The sequence below is a fragment of the Callorhinus ursinus genome, unplaced genomic scaffold, assembly GCF_003265705.2.
Source record: "Callorhinus ursinus isolate GAN/ISIS: 27379988/994484 unplaced genomic scaffold, GSC_fseal_2.0 scaffold21, whole genome shotgun sequence".
Taxonomy (NCBI): Eukaryota; Metazoa; Chordata; class Mammalia; order Carnivora; family Otariidae; genus Callorhinus; species Callorhinus ursinus.
Genome location: NW_027397083.1, coordinates 3,447,465 through 3,475,255, shown reverse-complemented (window position 1 = coordinate 3,475,255; position 27,791 = coordinate 3,447,465). Strand labels below are relative to the sequence as shown.

At 37.4% G+C, this 27,791-nt stretch overlaps 2 protein-coding genes and 1 pseudogene across 2 annotated transcripts; all 3 read left to right on the top strand.

The window, feature by feature from the left end:
* The first annotated feature begins 3,804 nt into the window (after positions 1-3,804).
* Positions 3,805-4,725, top strand: LOC112829615 (olfactory receptor 4A47-like). The gene has a single exon (XM_025879302.2). It carries the CDS (start codon positions 3,805-3,807, stop codon positions 4,723-4,725), a length of 921 nt encoding a protein of 306 aa, XP_025735087.2.
* A 940-nt stretch (positions 4,726-5,665) lies between these two features.
* Positions 5,666-6,734, top strand: LOC112829548 (POU domain, class 5, transcription factor 1 pseudogene; annotated as a pseudogene).
* Positions 6,735-21,989: 15,255 nt separating this feature from the next.
* Positions 21,990-22,927, top strand: LOC112829573 (olfactory receptor 4A47-like). The gene has a single exon (XM_025879248.2). The coding sequence runs from the start codon at positions 21,998-22,000 to the stop codon at positions 22,925-22,927; it is 930 nt and encodes a 309-aa protein (XP_025735033.2). The 5' UTR covers positions 21,990-21,997.
* The last annotated feature ends 4,864 nt before the right edge of the window (positions 22,928-27,791 follow it).

Genomic DNA, 27,791 nt, shown 5'->3' with positions numbered 1-27,791 from the left:
TCTTGGCTCTTTCCATAGTTCGGCTATTGTGGACATTGCTGCTATAAACATCGGGGTACATGTACTTTTGTATCCTCGGGATAAATACCCAGTAGTACAATTGCTGGATCATATGGTAGCTCTATTTTCAACTTTTTGAGGAACCTCCATACTGTTTTCCAGAATGGCTGCACCAGCTTGCATTCCAACCAACAGTGTTGGAGGGTTACCCTTTCTCTGCATCCCTGCCAACATTCTTCCATGTTTTCTTATAAGAGTTTTATAGGTTTAGTTAGATTTTAGGTCTTTGATCCATATACAGTTAATTTTTGTGCATGGTATGTGTTAAGGGTTCAATTTAATTCCTTTCTGTGTGGACCCAGTTTCACAGCACCATTTTTTGAAACACTTGTCTTTATCCCATGACTACTCTTGGCACCCTTGTTGAAAATCATTGAATACATATGCAAAGCTTTATTTCTAGGCTCTGTATTTTATTCCATTACTGTGTCTGCTTTTATGCCAATATCACACTGTTTTGATTACCATAGGCTTGTAGTAACTTTTAGAACCAGGAAGGTTTTCAACTTTGTTCTTTCTTTTTTTTTTTTTTTTTTCATTTCCTATATTGTCTTCTCTGTTTGGGTTCCTTGAGATTCCATGTCAGTTTTAGGATGGATATTTCTGTTTCTGAAAGAACATTTTCTGGGGGGATTTTTATAGGGATTACATTGAATCTATAGATCAGATTAGGTAGCATTGACATCTTAATGTCATGAACTATATCAATTCATGAAAATCTTTCCATTTATTTGTGTCTTTCAGACTATCTCTCAGCAACATCTTGTAGTTTTTCTCTGTAGAAGACTTTTGCCTCCTTACTTAAGTTTATTCTTAAATATTTATTCTTTTTGATGCTGTTGTAAAAGGAATTGTTTTCCTAATCCTCTCTGGGTTGTTCATTGGTAGGATAGAAATTCAATATATTTTCATGAAAAAAGGAGCCTCTCAACAAATTGGGTAGAGAAGGATTGTAACTCAATATATAAAGGCCATATATGACAGATCCACATTTAATATCACATTCAACAGGGAAAGGTTGAAAGGTTTCCCACTCTAATCAGGAATAAGATAAGAATGCCCACTCTCATCCCTCTTTCTCACAAAAGCATTGGAATAAAAATCCCTGTGATATTTTTATCAATTTCTTCATATAGGTCATGCCATTGGTGAAGTGAGATCATTTTACTTACTTAATTTTTACTTAAAATTACTAGCTATAACAGTGTTTCTGATGATAGCCACTATCTATCCTTTGGATCTCAGTTTAAGCACCACCTTTGAAGAAAGGCCTTCCCTGATCACCTTCTCCATAGTAAAATTCTTCCTGAGTACCCTGTTTGCTGTCTTACTAGTACTGAAAAGATTATAATTAGTATACTAAATTGTACCCTTATTTATTGTCTGATTCTATTATGAGAATAGAGGGTCCTTGCAGGAAGGACCTTTTGCATAATTTTTTCCCCTATTTCATTAATTACTGTGTCTTCACTCATAGTATGGTTCCTGGCAGTAAGTAAGAGCACCAAATTAAAAAAAAATAATTGGGTAGTTATTATGTCTAAATCTGTGAATAAATATCTAGAACATCAAACACACTTCAAGGCACATAAATTGATTATTAAATGAAAGGAAAGAAAAACTTGCTATGACAAGTGGGAAAATATAAATAAGTTTTCTCTAACACAACATGACAGGGCTGAAATTTTATTCTTGACTGGCAGTAGTCTTACAATGGTTCTAAAGCTATTTTTTTTAATGTAACATCTTTCTGAGCCCAATTATGTGATTTGACCTAATACCATATTCATATAGATATTTTTATGGTTTTTGTGGAAATCCCGGAGAATTTAATTAAGCAGTAATCAGTCTTGGACACTTCCCAATTCTAGGACTTAGTAAGGAGTTTGGTTAGAAGGCATAAAATGTCCAGTGATCTTTGCCTGTGTTGAGAAGAAGATGCTATGCTCCTAACAACTGATACACATTTTTTAGGGGGTTTCTGTTAGGCTTAAATTGTTACCAATAAAAAGTATGAGAATGTCTTTTAAACATCAAGTAAACTAACCTGAACAAACCAACAGGACAGAATGAAGATGAATAAAGAGTCAAATGGTATTTTTCTATTTAGAAATTAGATGGAAAGAAATTACTTGAGAAAAATCTCCCTCGGAAATGTCTGGTTGCTATCTTCTTATGTAAGGATAGGAATTCCTTGTCTTTTTGATAAATTATCCTAATGTGCTAAATTTTTGTTTTTCTGTGTGGACCCTGGACATCCTAGGAAGTAATCTACAGTGCAAATAAAAGCAACCTTCTGAATAACTGGAAGACTGCATGGAGAGAGTGGACAGACAATTGAATGAAACAAAATATGTCCTCAAGTAATAACGCAGCGTTTTGCCCTCTCTTGTCAAACTGGATGACAGAAGAATTCCAGGTTCCTGTGAATGAGTAAAAATGTACCTTCAGATAGTGGACTTGTCTTCCTAAGGTAAGACTAACAGTAAATAGTGAAAACCAGGCTTGCAATCGTATTAGTATCTTTATTATGTAAAAGTTAGATCACTTTAGATAAAGCAAACTTGGATTCCAATTTTAGTTTTATCACTTAAAAATAAGTGACCATGGGAAAATTAATTAGATATTCTGAGCCTCCATTTTTCAACTATGAAACGGGGATTATAGTTCCTATTACTGTAATAGGAAATGTGATTCCTTAAGTTGTGAGTGAGTGACTGGAACCCACTGTAGTTATTGTGAGCAGTGGAGTCATAGATCAGAATCAGATTGAAAAAGGATCATTTGGACTGCATCAGGGCCACAAATTGATGGAACCCAGAATGAAAGTGGAGAGATGTTGCAGGAGGCTAGAGCAGTGGGCCAGAAGAAGTGGTGAGGGGAAGGAAATGATCAAGTTTGTGATATATTTTAAGGGGGGTTAATAAGATTTGTTAAAAGTATCAATATGTGATACAAGAGCAAGAATGGCATGGAGGACATGGTGATATTTCTTGTCTGAGCAACGATATGGAAGGTGGTACCATTTATTGAGATGAGAAACACTTGTGTTTATTGGTGAAAATTATAAAAATTTAGTTTCATAAGTACTGAATTGATATCCAATTGGAGATATCCAGAGTTGGAGATGTTGCATATATGAAGTTTAAAGATTAAGGCGGAGACACAACACTGGAGTGCTTTCCCACTTATTGGTCAGAAAAAGGGGGCATATCCAACCAAAGATCCTAAGAAAGATGTTTCAAGGAAGACACAATCCAGGGCAGCAACCTTCCATTCCTAGTTTGATACACTCACTTAAATATGTCAGTTACCTTAAAGAGGTCTCAGGTATTTAACTTTTATGACTTTATAAACTGTGTACCTTTGCATGGAATTCCCTTGCCTTCTTTTCTTGTCTTTTCACTTTTCCTTGGCAACTCAGTTAAAGCATTGCTTCCTCTGGGAAGTCTTCTTTGACTGCTGTTTCCCTGTGGCCTTCACACTGTGCAACTATTTTTATAGTGGCACTTATTACATTGGTGATTATTATGTATGTGATCACTGAGTGTTGGAAACCATAGCTTATTCAACTTGGAAATCAGAGTGTCTTTGAAACATGTGACATAAACAGGTACTCCTACCATGATCTTTTAATTGAATGAGTCAATAAAAGAGTAATCTTATAATGCATTTAACAGTTCTCCCCCTTGTTTTGTAGATTACTTGCTTCTCATATGAGAAGTCAGCTCCTATGCAGACTAGATGGAACCAAATAGCAATGTAACTTACTTTGTCCTCTTGGGCCTCACCCAGGATACAAAGGAACAGAAGGTCCTTTTTGTTATGTTCTTGCTCTTCTATATTTTGACTGTGGTGGGCAACCTGCTCATTGTGGTGACTGTAAGTGTCAGTAAGACCCTGGGCTCACCTATGTACTTTTTTCTTGCTAGCTTATCATTTATGGATGTCATTTATTTATCTTCCATTTCCCCCAGATTGATTTCAGACTTGTTGTTTGGGGAAAATACCATATCCTTCCAATCTTGTATGACTCAGCTATTAACGGAGCACTTTTTTGGTGGATCAGAGGTCTTTCTTCTGCTGGTGATGGCCTATGACCGTTATGTGGCCATCTGCAAGCCCTTGCATTATTTGGCGATCATGAGAAAGTGGCTGTGTGTGTTGCTGCTGGTTGTGTCCTGCGTTGGGGGTTTTCTGCATTCAGTAATTCAAGTTAGCACTATTTATGGGCTCCCATTCTGTGGTTCCAATGTCATTGATCATTTTTTGTACCCCTTATTGAAACTGGTCTGTACTGACACGTATGTCATTGGTCTGTTAGTGGTGGCCAATGGAGGAGTGATCTGCAGTATTGTGTTCGTGCTTTTGCTCATCTCTTATGGTGTCATCTTGCACTCTCTAAAGAACCTTAGTCTAGAAGGGAGGTGGAGTGCCCTCCAGACCTGTGGTTCCTACATCACTGTGGTGGTCTTCTTCTTTGTTCCATGTGTTTTCATGTATGTAAGACCTGCTAAGACCTTCTCCATTGACAAATCTTTGAGTGTGTTTTATACAGTCATAACCCCAATGCTGAACCCACTGATCTATGCTCTGAGAAATTCTGAGATGACAAATGCTATGAAGAAGCTCTGGGGAAGAAATGTCATATCTCTTAGTAGATAAGTGTATTATTCACCATGAAGAGAATTATTTGACATTAGGGTCTGAATCTTTTGAATGTAGAAGTCCTCTTAAGCTTGATTCTGACTTCCTTTTTTGAAAGAATTTAAGTAAATTATAATTAAAGTATGAACTGGATGATTATGCTATAATAACAGTTTCCCTTGTGGCTGGAATGTAAGGTCCATAACAGCTTTTTGATCTCTTCACTTAGAAATGTGTAATGCCTTTATAACAAGGAATCCATAATAGGTAGTGAATTACTGAGGACATTTTTATATGATTACACTGATTTTTAATTATTTAAAATTTTTTAAAGAACATTTTTTCTGAGAGGATTATTTTTAGATTCTATCAGTTATTATTTTATTATATTATTTAAAGTACTTAATGCTATATAGTCTTTGTTAATTTTTGGTTGCTTAATATAAAAATATTTAGACTAATACTTTTAGTTTATATTAGAAAAATTGAAGTGTAAGAGAGAAAAAATGTAATAATGAAAACCTTACAAAAAGAGATAAATTATAGAATAAAGTTCTGTTTAATTTTCAGCGTAGTTCCCGGTTCTCTTCCCCAGAGGAAGTTGCTTGATCTGTATCTTTAAATTCATCAGGTAGTTATCATTAAAAATGCAAGTGTAAATTTAAATATCTGTATGTGAGTCTTTTTAGGTGTATGTAAATGTTTGCTTTACTATAGGACTTTTTATAAATAAAATTTTACTTTTATAATAGTTTTGTTTATGGATTTATTTTTAATATTTAATTGAAGTATAGTTGACATACAATATTATACTGGTTTCAGGTTTGTACCATTGTGATTCAACTGTTATGTACAATATGATAGTGGGTGGGATTAAGTAGGGAGAGAAGTTGTTGAGCAATCCCTCGGAGAGCCCTCATTTTTCCAAACCCCCTGGCTTGGGCTGCCTCTGTTCCCCATGGCAGAATGCCTGGCTTCTAACTTGGCATTTTTGCACCCAAGACGGGGCAGGGATGGAGGCAATGGGCTGGGAGGTCCGGAGCCCTACTGGGTTAACCCTCAGACCTGTCTGAACATCCACTACCCTCCAGGTGGGTCAGGAATTGGGCTGGGGTTTGGGTCAGGTGCTGAGGTGTGGGGGATTCCCGCATGCCTACCTGCCATATGAGTTCTGTAGGGGGACAGCATACCGTGGGCCTCACGTTTGGGTGGGGCCAGTGCCCCAAGGGAGCTTGGAGACCTCTCAGGGGGAGGGCAAGCTAGGAACAGAGGTGGAGAGACAGCTCTGAGGGGGCCTTCCCTGAGCAGAGCGCTGCCCCACCAGAGGCCATGAAGGCAGACAAGGAAAAGCTGGAGCAAAACCCCGAGGAGTCCCAGGACATCAAAGCTCTGCAGAAAGACCTGGAACAATTTGCCAAGCCCCTGAAGCAGAAGAGGATCACTCTAGGATATACCCAAGCCGATGTGGGGCTCACCCTGAGGATTCTCTTTGGGAAGGTGTTTCACCAAACAGCCATCTGCCCCTTTGTACCTCAGCAGCTCAGTTTCTAGAACACGTGTAAGCTGTGGCCCCTGCTATAGAAGTGGGTGGAGGAAGCTGACAACATCGAAAATCTGCAGGAGGTATACAAAGCAGGGACCCTTGTGCAGGCCCGAAAGAGCAAGTGAACAAGTCTGAGAAGCAAGTGAGGTAATCTGGAGAACATGTTCCTGCCGTGCCTGAAACCCACCCCGATGCAGATCAGCTCCATTGCCCAGCAGCTCAGGCATGAGAAGGATGTGGTCTGAATGTACTTCTGCAGTGGTCGCCAGCAGGGACTGCTGGCCAGGAGAGGATTTTGAGGCTGCTGGGTCTCTTTTCTCAGGGGCACCAGTAGCCTTTCCTCTGGCACTAGGGTTCCAGTTTCATACCCCAGGCCATGGGGGCCCCCTCTTCATTACCCTGTACTCCTTGGTTCCTTTCCCTAAGGGTGGAGGCTTTCTCTGTGACCATCACCACTCTGGGCTCTCCCATGCATTTAAGCTGAGGTGCCAGCCCTTCCCAGGAATGGGGGGCAGAGGAAAGGGGAGAGCTAGGGAACAAGAGCCTGGGATTTGTACCAGGGCTTTGGGATAAAAGTTCTTCATTCACTGAGAAAGGATTTGGGAACACAAAAGTTGTGGGGGCAGGGAGTTTGGGGGGAAATAGTTGGAGGGAAGGTGAAGTTCAAGGATGCTCTTGTTTTTAATCCCCACATCCCTCATCACTTTGTTCTTAAAGAAACCTGGGACACAATAAAAAAAAAATGTTCATTATGAAATGCTCATCATGGAAAGTGTAACTTCCATCTGTTACCCTACAAAGTCACTACAATATTCTTGTTTCTACTCCCTGTTCTGTACTTTTCATTCTTGTGAGTTATTTATTTTATTCCCTGAATATTGTACCTTTCAGCTCCTGCACCTCCCTCCACTCCCTCCCCTCCAGCAGCAGCCAGTTTGTTCTCTGTATTTATGAGTCTGAGTCTGTTTTTGTTTTTTGTTTGTTTTGGTTTGTTGATTAAATTCCACATAGAAGTGAAATCTTTTGCAACATCTTGAAGATATTCTATACCAGTCCATATAGATCTCTTAGTTTTTCTTGTACTCCGTATTAGTCACTTATAAATATATGCTAAAATAAATGTATTCATTCCTGTTCATATGATTACTTTTTTCTATAATGAAGAATTTTATAATTGTATGTTTGTGAATATGTGCAAGTATGAGTTCCTAGGAGAGGGATTGTTAGTAGATGTATTTGAGTCAATGGTCAGATAGTTAAATGTCGAATTTCATGGTTATTGCCAAACTGTCATCCTTGAGATTGTACTAACAGCTACCCTGCTGTTCAGTCTGTGAAAGTACTTCTGTCTATTTCTCAACAACTGCTACCTGCTACATACTCATGGCATAAGGCAACCTGAATAAATTGCAATCTTTCTCTTATTATTGAGTTTGAGTATCTTTTCATGTGTTTAGTATGATTTGTATATCTTTTTCTGTGAATTGTCTATTAATGTTTTTTATCTATTTTGTGTAATTGTTGATCTTTTCCATACTGATATTAGTGAGTGATCTCTTTTACTAAAGAAATGATCTTTTTTTACTGTTGTATAAGTAATCGATATTTTTCTGTAATTATGCTTGTGATGTGTTTTAATACTTGTATACATTATAGAATGCTTTTGGCATGTAAATAGTATTTTTATTAATTTAGTATTAATTTATATTTTATATCTTGCTTAAAAAGACATTCCCCACTTCATTCATACCAAAATATTCTTCAACTGCTTTTTTATCACTTAATTTAACACTTAATTTTTAGCACTTTAATGTTAGCACATCATTTTTGAGCTTATATATCTTACATCAAAACTTTTGATCATCTGGAATTTATTTTGACATAGGCATTAAAGACATATGGATTTTTATTTGGTTTTCTAAATTTCAGGGGTTTTTATTTTTTATATTTATTTATTTAATTTTGTTTTATTATGTTATGTTAATCACCATACATTATATCATTAGTGTTTGATGTAGTGTTCCATGACTCATTGTGTATAGCACCCAGGGCTCCATTCAGTATGTGCTCTCTTTAATACCCATCACCAGGCTAACAAATCCCCCCACTCCGCTCCCCTCTCCAACCCTCAGTTTGTTTCTCAGAGTCCAGTCTCTCATGGTTTGCTTCCCCACCTATTTCCCCCCCTTCATTTCTCCTTTCCTACTATCTTTTTTTTTTTTTTAACATATAATGTATTATTTGTTTCAGAGGTACAGGTCTGTGATTCAACAGTCTTACACAATTCACAGCGCTCACCATAGCACATACCCTCCCCAATGTCTATCACCTAGCCACCCCATCCCTCCCACCACCCACCACTCCAGCAACCCTCAGTTTATTTCCTGAGATTAAGAATTCCTCATATCAGTAAGTTCATATGATACATGTCTTTCTCTGATTGACTTATTTTGCTCGGCATAATACCCTCCAGTTCCATCCACGTCGTTGCAAATGGCAAGATCTCATTCCTTTTGATGGCTGCATAATATTCCATTGTTTATATATACCACATCTTCCTTATCCATTCAGCTGTCGATGGACATCTTGGCTCTTTCCACAGTTTGGCTATTGTGGACATTGCTGTGATAAAGATTGGGGTGCGTGTACCCCTTTGGATCACTATATTTGTACCTTTGGGGTAAATACCCAGTAGTGCAATTGCTGGGGCAGAGGGTAGCTTTATTTTCAACATTTTGAGGAACCTCCATACTGTTTTTCAGAGTGGCTGCACCAGCTTGCATTCCCACCAACAGTGTAGGAGGGTTCCCCTTTCTCTGCATCCTCACCAACATCTGTTGTTTCCTGAATTATTAATTTTAACCATTCTGACAGGTGTGAGGTGGTACCTCATTGTGGTTTTGGTTTGTATTTCCCTGATGCCAAGTGATGTTGAACATTTTTTCATGTGTTTGGTGGCCATTTGTATATCTTCTTGGGAGAAATGTCTTTTCATGTGTTCTGCCCATTTCCTGACCAGAGTTTTTGTTTCTCGGATGTTAAGTTTGATAAGTTCTTTATAGGTTTTGGATCCTAGCCCTTTATCTGCTAAGACATTTGCCAGTATCTTCTCCCATTCTGTAGGTTGTCATTTAGTTTTGTTGACTGTTTCTTTTGCTTGCAGATGCTTTTTATCTTGATGAAGTCTCAATGGTTCACTTTTGCTTTTTTGTTTTGTTTTGTTTTTTATCTTGCCTTTAGAGACATGTCTAGCATGAAGCTGCTGCAGTGGGGGTCAAGGAGGTTTCTGCCCACATTCCCCTCTAGGATTTTGATGGATTCCTTTCTCACATTTAGGTCTTTCTTCCATTTTGAGTCTACTTTTGTGTATGGTGTAATAAAGCCGTCCAGTTTCATTCTTCTGCATGTGGCTGTCCAATTTTCCCAACAGTATTTGTTGAAGGGACTGTCTTTTTTCCCTTGGATATTCTTTCCTACTTTGTCCAAGATTAGTTGACCATAGAGTTGAGAGTCCATTTCTGGGTTCTCTATTGTGTTCCATTGACCTATGTGTCTGTTTTTGTGCCAGTACCATACTGTCTTGATGATTCCAGCTTTGTAATAGAGCTTGAAGTGAGGAATTGTGATGCCTCCAGCTTTGGTTTTCTTTTTCAACATAGAATGCATCTTTCTATCAACATTTTCCTTAATGAAGTTAGAAGCATTTCCAAAAGTATCAGTGGAAACGTATAGAAAGTGCCATATACTTAATGAAACAGTACTGTGTAGAATGTATCTTTCAACTAATTTATGAAGTGTAGAGTGTCTTCAAATATATGGGTAGAAGTATAAGGAAACTGTCATATTCTTACCTCAATGAAACAACACCATGTAGAACGCATCTTTCAACTAACATCTTCTTTCATAAAGATAACATGGAGGACATTAGGAGAAGGAAGGGAAAAATGAAGGGGGGGAATCGGAGGGGGTGACGAAAGACTATGGACTCTGAGAAACAAACTGAGGGTTTTAAAGGGGAGGGGGGTGGGTGATGGGTTAGCCCAGTGATGGGTATTAAGGAGGGCACGTACTGTGTGGAGCACTGGGGGTGTTATACAAAAACAATGAATCATGGATCACTATATCAAAAACAAATGATGTATTGTATGGTGACTAACATAATATAATAAAATAAAATTCAATTTAAAAAAGAACCATTTTCAAATGTATGTGTGGAAGCATAAGGAAAGAGCCATATACTTAACTCAATGAAACAACACTGTGCTGAATATCTTCTTTCATGAAATTAGAAGCATTTTCAAAAGTATCAGTGGAAACATATGGGAACAGCCATATACTTAATGAAAGAACACTGTGTAGAATGCATCTTTCAACTGACATCTTCTTTCATGAAGTTAGAAGTGTTTCCAAGGGCGCGTGGGTGTATCAGTTGGTTAAGCATCTGCGTTTGGTTCAGGTCATGATCCCAGGGTCCTGGGATGGAGCCCCTTCAGACTCTCTGCTTAGTAGGGAGCCTGCTTCTCCCTCTCCTTCTGCCTCTCCCTCCTCTCCTGCCTGCTCATGCTCTCTCTTTCTCTAGCATAAATAAATAAATAAATAATAATAAAATCTTTTAAAAAAAGAAGTGTTTTCAAATGCATGTGGTATGTGTAGAAGTATAAGGAAAGTCTTACACTTACCTCAAAGAAACAACACCATGTAGAAAGTGCATCTCAACTAACATCTTTTTTTTTTACAGATAAAATATTTTACAGAAATCCATTGATGAAGGTGATATTTTAGTGAATCTTTGAGCAAGATAAGCAAATATTAATATTCTGTGATAATATAACATGCCAAACAGGGAAACATACCTGTTAGTACAGCTTAGTATGGAATGAGCTGCAGTATAGGATACTCAGAGCAAGAACCATAGAAATGGACAGAAAAACTGGACACTTAAGTCATCATCCTCTTGGGTCATTTCTTTCTCAGGGCTATCAGGATTATTCATGCTTTGAAGACAGGTGAGCTTTTGTACTGACAATAACCTGTGATTAATAGTTGTTAAGTACCTGGGTATCAAACTCATCCTTGAACCTTTTACAAAATCACAGACAGGTCTGTACACAGTCCTGAGAGATTGATCACTAGGTGTAGGGTCCAGCCTACACCTGGCTTCTTTATGTTGAAAAACTCCCCAAATATTCCTGATTAGTCACAATGGTTAAGGGTCATGATGACCAGCTCTGTCCAGAGGAGGTACTGGAGGATTAGCATCAAATTCCATTGTACTGTTATTGAAGTTTGCTGTGTTGAAACTTGTATAAGAAGATTGGTACAGGAGAAAGAGTATGGAGTTTGGAGTCCAACACTTCTGGGTTCCTCCGGTTATTAGTTTGTGAGTTGCTTCATAGAGGCACATTCTCTCTAGACCACATTTTCAAACTGTAAAATGAACAAAGCAGTGACCTTTTTTTTTTCTTTTTCAAGGCTTTTGTCTCTGAACTTCATGTGTCACACTGCCTCATTCACTAAATATTCCTCTTGGGGACTACACCATCTACATTCATCACACATGTAAGAGGCTGGTTTTCTTCCATGACCCATCTGTTCTCCCTGCATGCAACAACCATTAACTTCTCCAGCTCAGGTCCCATTGTCATGGCACATCTTGGACCACTGTACCTCGTTAACCTACCTTGCCCCATAACAAATTCTTCTGGTTCACCTTCTCCAGGCTCCAGGTGCAATGATTCCTTCACCTCATCTTGTTCTCCATTGACACCATCTTTACTTTTGTCCCCATGTCCTTTGAGTTGGCTTACAATGTATGACCAGCCTTAAAGTCACTTCCTTGCTAACATCTTCAGTTTTCCTGCTTCCCTCTCTCTCTTCTTTTTTAATGTGGTAAGTTGAGTTTTTTTTCAATATTTAAATTCAATTTAATTAACATATACTGTATTATTAGTTTCAGAGGTAGGATTCAGTGATGCATCAGTTGCATACAACACCCAGTGCTCATTACTTCAAGTGCCCTCCATAATGTCCATCACCCAATTACCACATCTCCCCACCTACCTCTCCTATAGCAACCCCCAGTTTGTTCCCTATAATTAAGTATCTTATGGTTTGCCTCCCTCTCTGTTTTCCTCTTATTTTATTTTTCCTTCATTCTCCTATGTTCATCTGTTTTGTTCCTTAAATTCTACATAGGAGTGACATCATATGGTATTTGTCTTTCTCTGACTAACTTATTGTGCTTAGCCCAATGCCCTCTAGTTGCATCCATGTAGTTGCAAATGGAAAGATTCATTCTTTTTGGTGGCTGAGTAATATTCCATTGTGTGTATATACCACATCTTCTTTATCCATTCATCTGTTGATGGACATTGGGACTCTTTCCATATTTTGGCAATTGTGGACATTGCTGCTATAAACAACAGGTGCATGTAACCCTTTGAATCACTATGTTTGTATCTTTTGGATAAATACCTAGTAGCGCAACTGCTGGGTCATAGGGAGGTTCTATTTTTACCTTTCTGAAGGAACTCCATACTGTTTTCCACAATGGCTGTGACAGTTTGCATTCCCACCAACAATGTAAGAGTGTTCCTCTTTCTCTGCATCCTCACCTACATCTGTTGTTTCCTGAATTGTTAATTTTAGCTGTCTGACAGGTGTGAGGGGGTATCTCATTTTTGATTTGTATTTCCCTGATGCCAAGTGATGTCAAACATTTTTTTCAGTGTCTGGTGGTCATCTGTATGTCCTTTTTTTTTTTTTTTAAATATCTATTCATGTCTTCTGCCCATTTCCTGACCAGAGTTTTTGGTTTTTGGGTGTTAAGTTTGGTAAGTCCTTTATAGGTTTTGGATACTAGCCCTTTATCTGATAAGACATTTGCCAATAGCTTCTCCCATTCCATATATTGCCTTTTAGTTTTGTTGATTGTTTGGGATCAAGGAAATGGTGGCCTCATAGAATGAGTTTGGAAGTTTTCCTTCCATTTCTTTTCTTTTTCTTTTTAATCTTTATCCTTTTTTTTTTTTTGGAGCAGATTCAGAAGAATATATATTAATTCTTCTTTAAATGTTTGGTAATTCCCCTGGGAAGCCATCTGGTCCTGAACTCTTGTTTGTTGGGAGATTTTTTATTTTGATTCAATTTCTTTGCTGGCTATGTGTCTCTTCAGGTTTTCTATTTCTTCCTGTCTCAGTTTTGGTAGTTCATATGTTTCTAGGAATTTGTCCATTTCTTCTAGAATGCCTAATTGGTTGGCATATAATTGCTCATTATATTCTCTTATAATTGTTTGTATTTCTTTGGTGTTGGTTGTGATATCTCCTCTTTCATTCATGATTATATTTATTTGGGTATTTTTTCTCTTCTTTTTGAAAAGTCTGGTTAGGAGTTTATCAATCTTATTAATTCTTTCAAAGAAACAACTCCTAGGTTTGTGATGTGATCTACTGCTTTTTTTGGTTTCTATTTCATTGGCTTCTGCTCTAATCTTTATTATTTCTCTTCTCCTGCTGGATTTAGGTTGTTTTTTCTTTTTTCTTTTTTTCTGTTCTTTTTCCAGCTCTTTTAGCTCTAAGGTTAGGTTGTGTATTTGAGACTTTTCTTGCTTCTTGAGGAAGGCCTGAATTGCTATATACTTCCCTCTTAGGACCACCTTTGCTGCATCCCAAAGGTTTTGAACTGTCTTGTTTTCAGTTTCATTTGCTTCCATGTATTTTTTTTTTTAATTCTTTAAGTTCTTGGTTAACCCATTCCTTCTTTAGTAGGGTGTTCTTTAACCTCCATGTATTTGTGGTCCTTCCAAATTTCTTCTTGTGGTTGACTTCAAGTTTCATAGCATTGTGGTCTGAAAATATGCATGGTATGATCTCAGTCTTTTTGTACCAGTTGAGACCTGATTTGTGACCCCGTATGTGATCTATCTAGAGAGTGATCCATATGCACTGGAGAAGAATGTGCATTCTGCTGCTTTAAGATGCAATGCTCTGAATATATCTGTGAAGTCCATCTGGTCCAGTGTGTCATTTAAGGCCCTTGTTTCCTTGTTGATCTTCTGCTTAGATGATCTGTCCTTTGCTGTGAGTGGGGTGTTAACGTCCCCACTATTTTTGTATTATTATCAATGAGTTTCTTTAATTTTGTTATTAATCAATTTATATATTTGTCTGTTCCCAAGTTGTGGGCATAAATATTTAGAATTGTTACATCTTCTTGTTGGATACACCCCTTTATTTGGTATAGTGTCATTGTTCTCTTGTTACAGTCTTTGGTTTAAAATCTGGTTTGTCTGTTATAAATACGGGTACTTCAGCTTTCTTTTGATGTCCATTAGCATGTAAATAGTTCTCTGCCTTTTCACTTTGAATCTGGAGGTGACTTTGGGTCTAAAATGAGTCCCTTGTAAACAGCATATAGATTTTTTTTTAATCCATTCTGACACCCTATGTCTTTTGTTTGGAGCATTTACTCCATTTACATTCAGAGTAATTATTGATAGGTATGTACAATGCCATTTTATCACTTGTTTTGTCATTGTTTCTGGAAATTTCTTCTGTTCCTCTAGTTTTTGTCACTTTTGGTCTTTCTTTCCCAGTCAAAATGTTTCCTTTAATATTTCTTCCATGCTGGTTTAGTGTTCATTAACTCCTTTGGTCTTTGTCTGGGAAACTCTTTATCTCTTCTGTTTTGAATGATTACCTAGCTGGATAATTTGTGGCTGTGGATTTTCCCCATTCATCATGTTGAATATATCATTTCCCTCCCTTCTGTCTTTCCCACCTTCTGCGGAGGGATATGCTGTTAACCTTATTGCTCTTCCCTTATAAGTTAGGGACTTCTTTTGTCTTGTTGCTTTTAGGATTATTCTTTATCTCTATACTTTGCAAATTTGGTGTTGGCCTGCTTTTATTGATTTAGATGGAAGTTCTCTGGTCTTCTGAATTTGGTTGTCTGTTTCTTTCCCCAGGTTAAGGAACTTTTCAGCTACAATCTCCTCAAATAAACCTTCTGTTACCTTTTCTTTCTCTTCTTCTTCTGGGACTCATATGGTACAAATGTTATGTTTGATGGAGTCACCGAATTCGCTGTCTACTCTTGTGATTCAAACCTTTTTCTTTTTTTCTTTTATTCAGTTTCATTATTTTCCATAATTCTGTCTTCTATATCACTTTTTTATTTCCCTGCTTCTTCCATTCTTGTGGTCGTTATATCCAGTCAGTTATGAATCTCAGTTATTGCATTATTCATTTCAGCCTGATGGTTAATTAGCTCTTTTATCCTGTAGTAAGGGTCTCCCTGATGTCTTCTATGCTTTTCTCCAATCCCAGCTAGTATCCTTATGATTATTGCTTTAAAGTCTGCATCAGGCTCATTACTTATATATGTTTTGCTTAGATACCTGGCCATGACCTTCTCTTGTTCTTTCTTTTGGGATGAATTCCTCCATCTTGGCATTTTGACTAGATCTCTGCTTCTTCTGTGTGTTAGGAAAGTCTGTTATGTTTCCTGTTCCTGAGAGTAAGGGCTTTATGTAGAAGAGATATAATGTCCAGGGTCTAGTGCTTCAGGAAGTGTCTTTGGTGTGTGCTGCATGTACTCTGCTACTGTGTTTGGGCTGCTCTGTTGCTTAGGTCAATTGTATGCAAAGGTTCTGTTTGCCTGCAGAGGGGATTGTTTGGTCCTTGGCCAGAGTGTAGCAAGTTTTAACTAAGTATGCTCTGGTCTGCTTGTTAAAGGAGACCTGATGATATTTCCACTAGAAGTGAAGCTTTGAAGGACTCTATGGTCAGTAGACATGGTGAATGCAGGGGTTTCTGGTGGTCTTCTGGGGAAGGGGTCTGCTCCTCTAGTCCTTAGGTACCCTTGCCCAAGAAAAGCATTACCGGCAGAGTACAGGGGGAAGAGACTTGGTGTAAGCAGTTTAGGCAGCCAGTGTTGGCAATGTGCTGTTTACCGAAGCTGGTCTATGCTGAGGGGTGGGGGAGGGAAATGGCACTAACAAGCTCTTTGTCTCCAGAGAGGGGAGTCCATGCTTGCTGCTCTCACGAAAGCACTTTCAGAGCAGCAAATAATTTTCCTTCATGTGTCCCAGTGTTTTCTAGATCTCTGATTTCACACTGTCTCTGGGTTGCTTGCCTGCCTGGAGCAGCGCAGTGCACCTTGGGCACTAACCCAGCCAAGCCTGCTGCCTTTTAAAACTCTAAACTTTTAGGACCTGGTGTGGCAGGAACCTGCGCTGGTCTTCTGGAGGATGGTCTTGCTGTGCTGGGACTCTTGCAGCTTTGACCCAGAAGGGCAATTGTGACAGAATGCAGGGGCATGGGATTTGGAGAAAAGCAGGCTAAAGAGCCGGTGTCCAGGTTAGCCACTCCCAGTAGGTGTCTCTGTGCCTATGCTAATGGTGGAGAAAGGAAATGGAGCCTGCTGAATCTTTTGTCCTCAGAAAACCAATGCAATGTCTCAGAGATGTGCACTAAAAAGTAAAAACAATCTCTCCCCATACACCTTAGGTGATCCTCAGATTGTGCTGTCTGGCCTGGTTACCTGCCTGCCTCTTCTCCAGGAGTAGGGCAACTTCCTCAGGTCTCTGTCCTAGCCACTCTCAGGGACCTCTAAAACTTCAGTGTTTGAGGCCCGTTGGTTGCCAAAACTTACAACAATAAGCCCCTCTCAGTTTCCCTACCAATGGCTTTGGGGAAATGTTCTCCTTATGTATATCCCTGTGTGCTCCATTCTCTCTCACCATTCTCCGCAACCAGTACTCCCTCCCCTCTGCAGCACCTGGGATCCCTTTACCCACAAACCATGTCTCCACACTTCCTACCTTCTTTATGTGGCTTCTTCTCTTCCTCTAGTTGTGCAATTTGTTCTGTCAGTTCTCAGGTCAATTTCTTGGGTACTCAGAATGACTTGAAGGTTATCTTGTTGTGTTCCGTGGACAAAGTGAACTTAGGGTCCTCCTACTATGCTGCCATCTCAGCTACTCCAACTTATGTTTGTAACCATTTATAAGTGCATAGTTCAGTGGCATTGAGTCAATTCACATTGTCATGATGGTTAATTAAGTTAATTGATGTTTGTAATGCAAGCACCAGTACCATCCATCTCCAGAGCTTTTTCATCTTCCCAAACTGAAATTCTACCCTCATTAAACATTAATCCCCCATTCCCTCTCTCGGAGCCTTAGGCAGCCACCATTCTGTTTTCTTATTGCCTGAAAATTTGGCTACTTTAAGTACCTATGTATATGGAATCATACAATATTTGTCTTTTTGGGATTGTCTCATTTCATTTGGCATAGTCCATTGTAGGATATGTATGTTTTAACACATGCCAGAATTTCCTTAATTTTTAAAGGTGAATAATAATCCATTGTGTGCATGTACCCTCATTCTGTTCGTACATTTATCTGTCAGTACACACTTTGGCTGCTTCTACTTTCTGGCTATTGTGAATAATACTGCCATAAAAATGGGTATAGAAATATCTGTTTGAGGCTGTGATATCCATTATTTTATGTATATATCCCAAAGTGGAATTGTGGGTCATATAGTATTTTTTTGCTTAATTTTTTAGGAAGTACCATAACATTTTCCATAGCAGCTACATCATTGTGCATTCCCATCAGCAGTATACAGTTGTTCCAATCTTTCTGAACATGTGTTACAATTTTTACATTTTGTGGCCGTAACTCTCCTGTTGGATGTGAAATAGTATTGCATTATGGATCCAAAATTCATTTCCCTAATGATTAGTGACATTGAGCATCTTTTCACGTGCTTATAGGGCATTCACATATCTTCTCTGGAGAAATGTCTATTGAAGTCCTTTGCTTATTTTTAATCAGGATGGTGGTTTTTTTTTTATGTGTATTTTTGAGATGTGAAAGTTCGTTATATATTCTGGATGCCAACACATTATCAAATGAATCAATTGCAGATATCTTCTCTCATTTGTGGAATGCCTTTTCTCTCTGTTGATAGTGTTCTTTGATGTACAAAAGTTCTTAAATTTGATAAAATGCAATTTATATATATATTTTTTCTTGCCTGTGGTTTTGGTGTCCTACCCAAGAAATCATTACCAAATCCAAAGTTATGACGTTTTCTTCTAAGAGTTTCATAGTTCCAGGTGGTAGTATATGTCTCTGATCCATTTTGAGTTAATTTTTGTGTATGGTGTATGTTATTAAGGGTTCAATGTCATTCATTTGCATGTGGATGTCTAGTTCCACAGTACTATTTTTTGTATCATCTGTCCTTTCCCAATGAATGCCCTTGTCACCTGCTGAAAATCATTTGAACACATAGGCAAAGGTTTATTTCTAGGATCTGTATTTTATTCCATTGTTGTGTTTGTCTTTATGCCAATATCACACTGTTTTGATTACTGTAGCTTTGTAGTTAGTTTTAGAATCAGGACATCCTCCAACTCTTTGTTTCCCCATGGTTATTTTGGCTGCTTGGAGCACCTTGAATTTCCACCTGAATTTTAGGATGGATTTTTCTATTTCTGAAAAACAAAAAACAAAAACAAAAAACAAAAACAAAAACACATTTCTTTGGATTTTGTTAGGGATTGCACTGAATCTGTTTATCACTTTAGGTAGCACTGACAACTTAGTAACATGAACCATATAAGTTCATGAATGTCTTTCCTCCCTTTTATTTGTGTCTTCTAGAATATCTTTCAGCAACGCTGTAATTTTTCAGTGTAGAAGACTTTTGGCTCCTTGTTTAAGCTTATTCTTAAGTATTTTGTTCCTCTTGATGTTTAGTAAAAGTGTTTTCTGAATCCTCTGTGGATTATTAATTGGTAGCACAGAAATTCAATATGTGTTCGTGATAAAAAAAACTCTCAACAGATTGGGCATAGATGGAATGTACCTCAATATAATAAAGGCCCTATATGACAGATCCACAACTAGCATCACATTCAAGCAGGGAAATGTTGAAAGCTTTCCCACTGTAATCAAGAAAAAGATCAGAGTGTCCATGCTCACCACTCCCTTTCACAATAGCACTGGAATAAAAATCCCTGTGAAATTTTTAGCGATTTGTACATATAGGTCATGCCATCAGTGAAGTGAAAACAAATTACTTAGAATGTTTACTTTATTTTACTACCTATAACAATGTTTCTGAGGGTAGCTACTATCTGTCCTTTACATCTCAGCTTAAACATTACCTTTGAAGAAAGGCCTTTTCTCATCACCTTTTCTGTAGTAGAAATTTCCCTGAGTATCCTGTTTGCTTTATTATTAGCTGTGATGAAGACTATAGTTAGTTTAGTAAATTGTCCCCTTATTCACTGTCTGACTCTATTATGAGAATATAAGGTCCACGAAGGAAGGAACTTTTGCATATTTTTTCCCACTATTTCTTTTATTACTGTGTCCTCACTCATAGCAAAATTCCTGACAGTAAATAGGAGCTCCATATTAAAGAAAGTAATAATTTAATGAATAGTTATTATGTCTCTCTCTCTCTCTCTCTCTCTCTTTCGCACACACACACACACACACATACACACATATATATCTAGAACATCTAAATACACTTCAAGGCAGCATAAATTGCCACTAAATAAAAGGAAAGAAAAACTTGCTATGACAAGTGGAAAAATATATGAAAAATTAATTTTCCCTAACACAACATGACTGGGATAAATTTTATTCTTGACTGGCAGTAGTCTTAAAATAGTTCTAAAGCTGTTTTTTCATATTACATTTTCTGACCCTAATTATGTGATTTAGCTTACTAGTATCTTTATAGAGATATTTTTAAACTTTTTTTGTGGAAATTCCCAGTGAATTTAATTAATCAAGAATCAGTCTTGGACACTTTCCAATTCTAGGACTTAATAAGGAATGTGTTTAGAAGGGATAATATGTCCAGTGATCTTTGCCTGTATTGGGAAGAAGACACTATGCTCCTAACAACTGATACACATTTTTTGGGAGGTTTCTATTAGGCTTAAAGCATTACCTAATGAAAAGCACAAGAATGTCTCTTAAAAATATCAAATCGGCTAATCTGAGCAAACCAACAGGGCAGAATGAAGATGACTAAAGAGTTGAATGATATTTTCCTAATTAGAAATTAGTAGGAAAGAAATTACTTGAGAAAAATCTCCCTTGGAAATGTCTGGTTGCTATCTTCTTATGTAAGCATAGGAATTCCTTGTCTTTTTGATAAATTATCCTAATGTGCTAAATTTTTGTTTTTCTGTGGACCCTGGACTTCCTAGGAAGTAATCTACAGTGCAAATAAAAGCAACCTTCTGAATAACCGGAAGACTCCATGGAGAGAATGGACAGACAATTGAATGAAATAAGTGTCCTCAAGTAATAATGCAACTTTTTGCCCTCTCTTGTCAAACTGATGACAGAAGAATTCCAGGTTCCTGTGAATGAGTAAAAAATGTTCCTTCAGATTGTGGACTTGTCTTCCTAAGGTAAGACTAACAGTAAATAGTGGAAACCAGGCTTTGCAATTGTGTGAGTATCTTTATTATGTAAAAGTGAGATCACTTGGAGATAAAGCAAACTTGAATTCCAATTCTAGTTTTATCACTTAAAAATGGGTGACCTTGCAAAAATTAATTAGATGTTCAGAGTCTCAGTTTGTTCAACTGTGGAATGGGGATTACAGTTCCTGTTATTATAAATATGCAATGTGATTCATTAAGTTGTGAGTGATTGGAATCCACTGTAGTTGTTGTGAACAGTGATTAGATCAGAATCAGATTTCAAAAGGATCATTTTGGCTGCGCTAGGAAAACAAATTGGTGGAGGCCAGAATGAAAGGGAAGGGACATTGCAAGTGGCTAGTGCAGTGGGCAGGAAGAAGTGGGGAGGGAAGGGAAATGACCAAGTTTGTGATGTATTTTAAAGGGGGTTAATAAGATTTGTTAAAGGTATCAATATGTGATACGAGAGCAAGAAAGGCATGAAAGGCATGGTGATATTTCTTGTTTGAGTAATGACTTGGAAGATGGTACCATTTAGTGAGATGGGAAACACCTACATTTGTTGCTGAAAATTAAAAATTTAGTTTTATAAGTTCTGAATTATATCCAATTGGAGATGTTCAGAGTTGGAGATGCTGCATATATTAAGTGTAAAAATTAAGGGAGAGACTCAACATTGGAATGGTTCCACATTTATTGGTGAGGAAAAGTGGGCATATTTGGCCAGAGACCCTAAGAAAAAGGTCTCAGTGAAGGAAGAGACAACCCAGGGCCATGATCTTCCATTCCTACTTTGATCCACTCGCTTTGAATATGTCAATTACCCTAAATGGGTCTCAAGTATTTCACTTTTGTGACTTTATAAACTGTGCACCCTTGCATGGAATGCCCTAGGCCTCTTGTTCTTCCACTTCTCCTTTAAAACTCAGGAAGGATTGCTTCCTCTGGGAAGCCTTCTTTGATTGCTGTTTGGTTGATATATTCCTACCCCTGACCTTTGCGTTGTGTGACTATCTTTATATTGGCACTTATACAGCACTTATTTATATTGGCACTTACGTAGGGATTATTATGTATGCTGTCACTGAGTGTGGGAAACCATGACTTGTTCAACTCGGAAATCGCAACATCTGTGACACACACAGGTACTCCTTCCACAATCTTTTAATTGAATGAATCAATAAAAAATTAATCTTATAATGCATTTAAAGGTTTTCTCCCCTGTTTTGTAGGAAACCTGGTTCTAATATGAGAAGTCACTCCTATCCGGACTAGATGGACCCAAGAAACAATGTAACTTACTTTGTCCTCTTGGGCCTCACCCAGGATCCAAAGGAACAGAAGGTCCTTTTTGTTATGTTCTTGCTCTTCTATATTTTGACTGTGGTGGGCAACCTGCTCATTGTGGTGACTATAGCTGTCAGTAAGACCCTGGGCTCGCCTATGTACTTGTTTCTTGCTAATTTATCTTTTATGGATGTCAGTTATTCTTCTTGCATTTGCCCTAGATTGATTTCAGACTTGTTGTTTGGAGAAAATACCATATCCTTCCAATTTTGTATGACCCAGCTATTTACAGAGCACCTTTTTGGTGGGTCTGAGGTCTTTCTTCTGCTGGTGATGGCCTATGACCGTTATGTGGCCATCTGCAAGCCCTTGCATTATTTGGTGATCATGAGGAAGTGGGTGTGTGTTGTGCTGCTGGGAGTATCCTGGGTTGGAGGTTTTCTGCATTCAGTAATTCAAGTTAGCACTATTTATGGGCTCCCATTCTGTGGTCCCAATGTCATTGATCATTTCATCTGTGAAATGTACCCCTTAATGGAACTCATCTGTACTGACACATATGTGATTGGCCTGTTAGTGGTGGCCAATGGAGGGATGATCTGCACTATTGTGTTTGTGTTCTTGCTCATCTCATATGGCGTCATCCTGCACTCTCTGAAGAACCTTAGTCTGGAAGGGAGGTGGAAAGCCCTCCAGACCTGTGGTTCCCACATCACGGTGGTGGTCTTCTTCTTTGTTCCATGTATTTTCATGTATGTAAGACCTGCTAAGACCTTCCCTATTGACAAATCATTGAGTGTGTTTTTTACAGTCATAACCCCCATGCTGAACCCATTGATTTATACTCTGAGAAATTCTGAGATGACAAATGCTATGAAGACTGTCTGGAGAAGAAATGTTATATCTTTTAGTAGATAAGTATATTATCCACCATGAGGAGAATTCCTTTACAACAGGCTCATTTTCTGAGAATGCAGAATTATTCTTTTTTTATTATATATATTTTAAAGATTTTATTTATTTATTTGACAGAGAGAGACACAGCAAGAGAGGGAAGAGATGCAGAGGGAGAGGGAGAGGCAGAGGGAGAAGCAGGCTTCCCATTGAGCAGGGACCCTGATGTGGGGCTTGATCCCAGCACCCCAGGATCATGACCTGAGCTGAAGGCAGACACTTAACAACTGAGCCACCCAGATGCCCCACAGAAGTATTCTTAAAATGATTCTGAGTTCCTTTTTTCCAAAGAAATTAAGTTAATTATAATTAAAGAATGAACTGGATGATTGTGGTATAATAAGCTTCCCTTCCTGGTAGAGTGTAAGGTTCATAATACCTTGTAGATTCTTCATTTAAGGGTGTAATGCCTTTATAACGGGGAGTCAACAATAGGTAATGAATTAGTGAGGAAATTTTTACATGACACACTAAGTTTTAATGTTTAAATTTTTAATTTTTGTCTGATACTTAGCATGATTTTAGTTATATTCTGGTCATTTAAGGTAATTCTTTTTGGGGCACCAAGGTGGCTCAGTAAGTTAAAGCATCTGCCTCTTGGTTTTGATTCTTGATCTCGGTGTCATGATCCCTGCATCAGGCTCCCTGCTCAGTGTGGAGTCAGCTTGTCCCTCTCCCTCTGCTCCTCACCTCACTCTCTTTCTTATTTTCTCAAATAAAGAAATAAAAAAAACTTTAAAATAATACAGTAATTCTTTTATTATACTATTTGTAATATTTAATGATATATGGACTATTTTGTTTATTAAATTTCTGTTGTCTTAGATATAAAATAAAAAGTATAACCCTTTTGTTTTTATAAGAAAGATTGAAGTGTAATAGATAAAAATAAATAATAAAAAAACAAACCTTACATAATGGGATAAAATGTTGAATAAATTTTTGGTAGTATATATGTCTCTAGGAATGCATCCATTTCTTCCATATGGCCTAATTTGTTGGCATATAGTTGCTCATAATATGTTCTTATAATTGTTTGTATTTCTTTGGTGTTGATTGTGATCTCTCCTCTTTCATTCATGATTTTATTTATTGGGTCCTCTCTCTTTTTGATCAGTCTGGCCAGGGATTTATCAATCTAATTAATTCTTTCAAAGAACCAGCTCCTCGTTTTGTTGTTCTGTTCTGTTTTTCTTTGTTTGTTTGTTTGTTTGTATTTCATTGATTTCTGCTCTAATCTTTCTAATTTCTCTTCTCCTGCTGGGTTTAGGCTTTCTTGGCTGTTTTTTATCCACCTCCTTTAGGTGTAGGTTTAGGATGTGTATTTGAGACCTTTCTTGTTTCTTGAGAAAGGCTTGTATTGCTATATACTTTCCTCTTAGGACCAAATTTCCTGCATCCCAAAGGTTTTGAAGAGTTGTGTTTTCATTTTCAATTGTTTCCATGATTTTTAAAAATTCTTTAATTTTGTGGTGGACCCATTCATTATTTAGTAGGATGCTCTTTAGCCTCCATGTATTTGAGTTCTTTCCAAATTTCCTCTTGTGATTGAGTTCCAATTTCAAAGCATTGTAGTCAGAAAATATGCAGGAAATGATCCCAATCTTTTGGTACTGGTTGAGATTGATTTGTGACCCAATATGTGACTTATTCTGAAGAATGTTCCATGTGCACTCAAGAAGTATATGTATTCTGTTGCGTTAGGATGGAATGTTCTGAATATATCTGTGAAGTCCATCTGGTCCAGTGTGTCATTCAAAGCCTTTATTTCCTGTTGATCTTCTGCTTAGATGGTCTGTCCATTACAGTGAGGGGAGTGTTAACGTCCCCTACTATTATTGTATTATTGTCAATGTGTTTCTTTAATTTTGTTATTAATTAGCTTATATAATTGGCTGCTCCCTTGTTAGGGGCATAAATATTTACAATTGTTAGATCTTGTTCGATAGACCTTTTAATTATGATAGTGTCCTTCCTCATCTCTTATTACAGTCTTTGGCTTAAAATCTAATTTGTCTTATATAAGGATTGCCACCCCAGCATTCTTTTGATGTCCATTAACATGATAAATCATTTTCTACACCCTCACCTTAAATCTGGAGATGTCTTTGGGTCTAAAATGAGTCTCTTGCAGACAGCATATCAATGGGTCTTGCTTTTTTATCCAATCTGATACACTACCCTGTGTCTTTTGATTTACATTCAGAGTAACTATTGAAAGATACGAATTTACTGCCATTTTATTACCTGTAACATGGCCCTTTCTGTATATTGTCTCTGTTCCTTTCTGGTCTATGTTACTTTTGGGCTCTCTCCTTGCTTAGATGATCCCTCTTAATATTTCTTGTAGGGCTGGTTTGGCGGGCACAAATTCTTTTAGTTGCTGTTTATCCTGGAAGCTTTTTATCATTCCTATTTTGAATGACATCCCAGCTGAATAAAATATTCTTGGCTGCATAGTTTTCTCAGTTAACACCCTCAATATATCATGCCAGTCCCTTCTGGCCTGCCAGGTCTCTATGGATAGGCCTGCTGCCAACCTAATTTTTCTATCTTGTCTGTTACACATCTCTTGTTCTGGGCTCCTTTCAGGATTTTCTCTTTGTTGCTGAGATTTTCAAGATTCACTACTATATGTTAGGGTGTTGGCTAATTTTATTGACTTTGAGGGGGGTTCTCTGTGTTTCTTGGATTTGGTTGCCTGTTTCCTTCCCCAGATTAGGGAAGTTCTCTGCTATAATTTGCTCCAGTATACCTTCTGCCCTCCTTTCTCTTTCCTCTTCTTCTGGGATCCCAATTGTTCTAATATTGTTTTGCCTTATGGTGTCACTTGTCTCTCAGATTCTCCCCTTGTGATCCAGTAGTTGTTTCTCTCCTTTTTCTCAGCTTCTTTATTCTCCATCATTTTGTCTTCTATATCACTAATTCTCTCTTCTGCCTCATTTATCCTAGCAGTTAGAGCTTCCATTTAAAAAAATTTTTTTATTGTTATGTTAATCACCATATATTACATCATTAGTTTTTGATGTAGTGTTCCATGATTCATTGTTTGTTCATAACACCCAGTGCTCCATGCAGAATGTGCCCTCTTTAATACCTATCACCAGGCTAATCCATCCCCCTACCCTCCTCCCCTCTAGAACCCTCAGTTTGTTTTTCAGAGTCCATCATCTCTCATGGTTCGTTTCCCCCTCTGACTTACTCCCCTTCATTCTTCCTCTCCTGTTATCTTCTTCTTTTTCTTTTTTCTTAAAATATGTTGCGTTGTTTCAGAAGTACAGATCTGTGATTCAACAGTCTTGCACAATTCACAGTGCTCACCGTAGCACATACCCTCCCCAATGTCTATCACCCAGCCACCCCATCCCTCCCATCCCCCACCACTCCAGTAACACTCAGTTTGTTTCCTGAGATTAAGAATTCCTCATATCAGTGAGGTCATATGATACATGTCTTTCTCTGATTGACTTATTTCACTAAGCATAAGACCCTCCAGTTCCATCCACGTCATTGCAAATGGCAAGATCTCATCCCTTTTGATGGCTGCATAATATTCCATTGTGTATATATACCACATCTTCTTTATCCATTCATCTGTCAATGGACATCTTGGCTCTTTCCACAGTTTGGCTATTGTGGACATTGCTGCTATAAACATTGGGGTGCACATACCCCTTTGGGTCCCTACATTTGTATCTTTGTGGTAAATACCCAGTAGTGCAATTGCTGGATCGAATGGTATAGAGCTTCCATTTTTGATTGCATCTCATTAATAGCCTTTTTGATTTTGCCTTGGTTAGATTTTAGTTCTTTTATTTCTCCAGAAAGGGATACTTTAGTGTCTTCTATGTTTTTTTTCAACCCAGCTAGTATCTTTATAATCATTATTTTGAACTCTAGACCATCTTACTTATGTCCGTACTGATTAAGTCCTTGGCAGTAAGTACTGCCTCTTGTTCTTTTTCTTGAGCTGAGTTTTTCTGTCTTGACATTCTGTCCAGAGAATAGATGAATGAGAGAACAAAATACTAAAATGGCAAAATGACCCCAGAGAAATATGCACTAAACAAATCAGAAGAGACCCAAAACCAAAAAAAAAAAAAAAAAAAAAGAATATAATCATACAGGTGAACAAGATAGAGAAATACACTGAATCCTGTTTGTATTTAGGTCTGTTTGTTAGAAAACTAGATCCCCAAATTATAAAGAAAGAAAAACTTATATATGTACAAAAATAAAATTAAATACAATGAAAAGATAGAATGTAACTGTAAAATGAAAATTAAAAGACAAGAAAAAAACAAAAGAGAAAAAAAGAACAACAAAAAACGATTGGGTATAAACAGACAAGTGAACAAATCAGAGCAATATACTATATCCTGAGTGTATCTTGGTAGGTTTGTTAGAAGAAAGTATATCTCAATATTGTAAAGAAAAAACTTATATATAAAAAAATAAAATTAAATACATTGAAAGGATAGAATGTAACTGTAAAGATGATATTAAAAAAAGACTTTTACAAAACAAAAAAAAAACAAAAAAGGAAGAAGAAAAAAAGAATATGATCACATGGGTGAATAGAACAGCTATACACTAGATTTTGGGTGTATTTTGGTCTGTTAGAAGAAACTGCATCCCAAAATTGTAAAGATATATATATTTTATATATATATATGAAATAAAATGTATATATATCTTATATATATAAAATAAAATTCAACATTCACAAATCAATCAATGTGATAGAACACATTAATAAGAGGAGAGAGAAGAACTATATGGTCCTCTCAACTGATGCAGAAAAAGCATTTGAAAAATACAGCATCCT

What these genes read in the sequence shown, in the direction of transcription:
- LOC112829573 (XM_025879248.2), top strand. Translation starts at nt 21,998, where the DNA reads ATGGACCCAAGAAACAATGTAACTTACTTTGTCCTCTTGGGCCTCACC.
- LOC112829615 (XM_025879302.2), top strand. Translation starts at nt 3,805, where the DNA reads ATGGAACCAAATAGCAATGTAACTTACTTTGTCCTCTTGGGCCTCACC.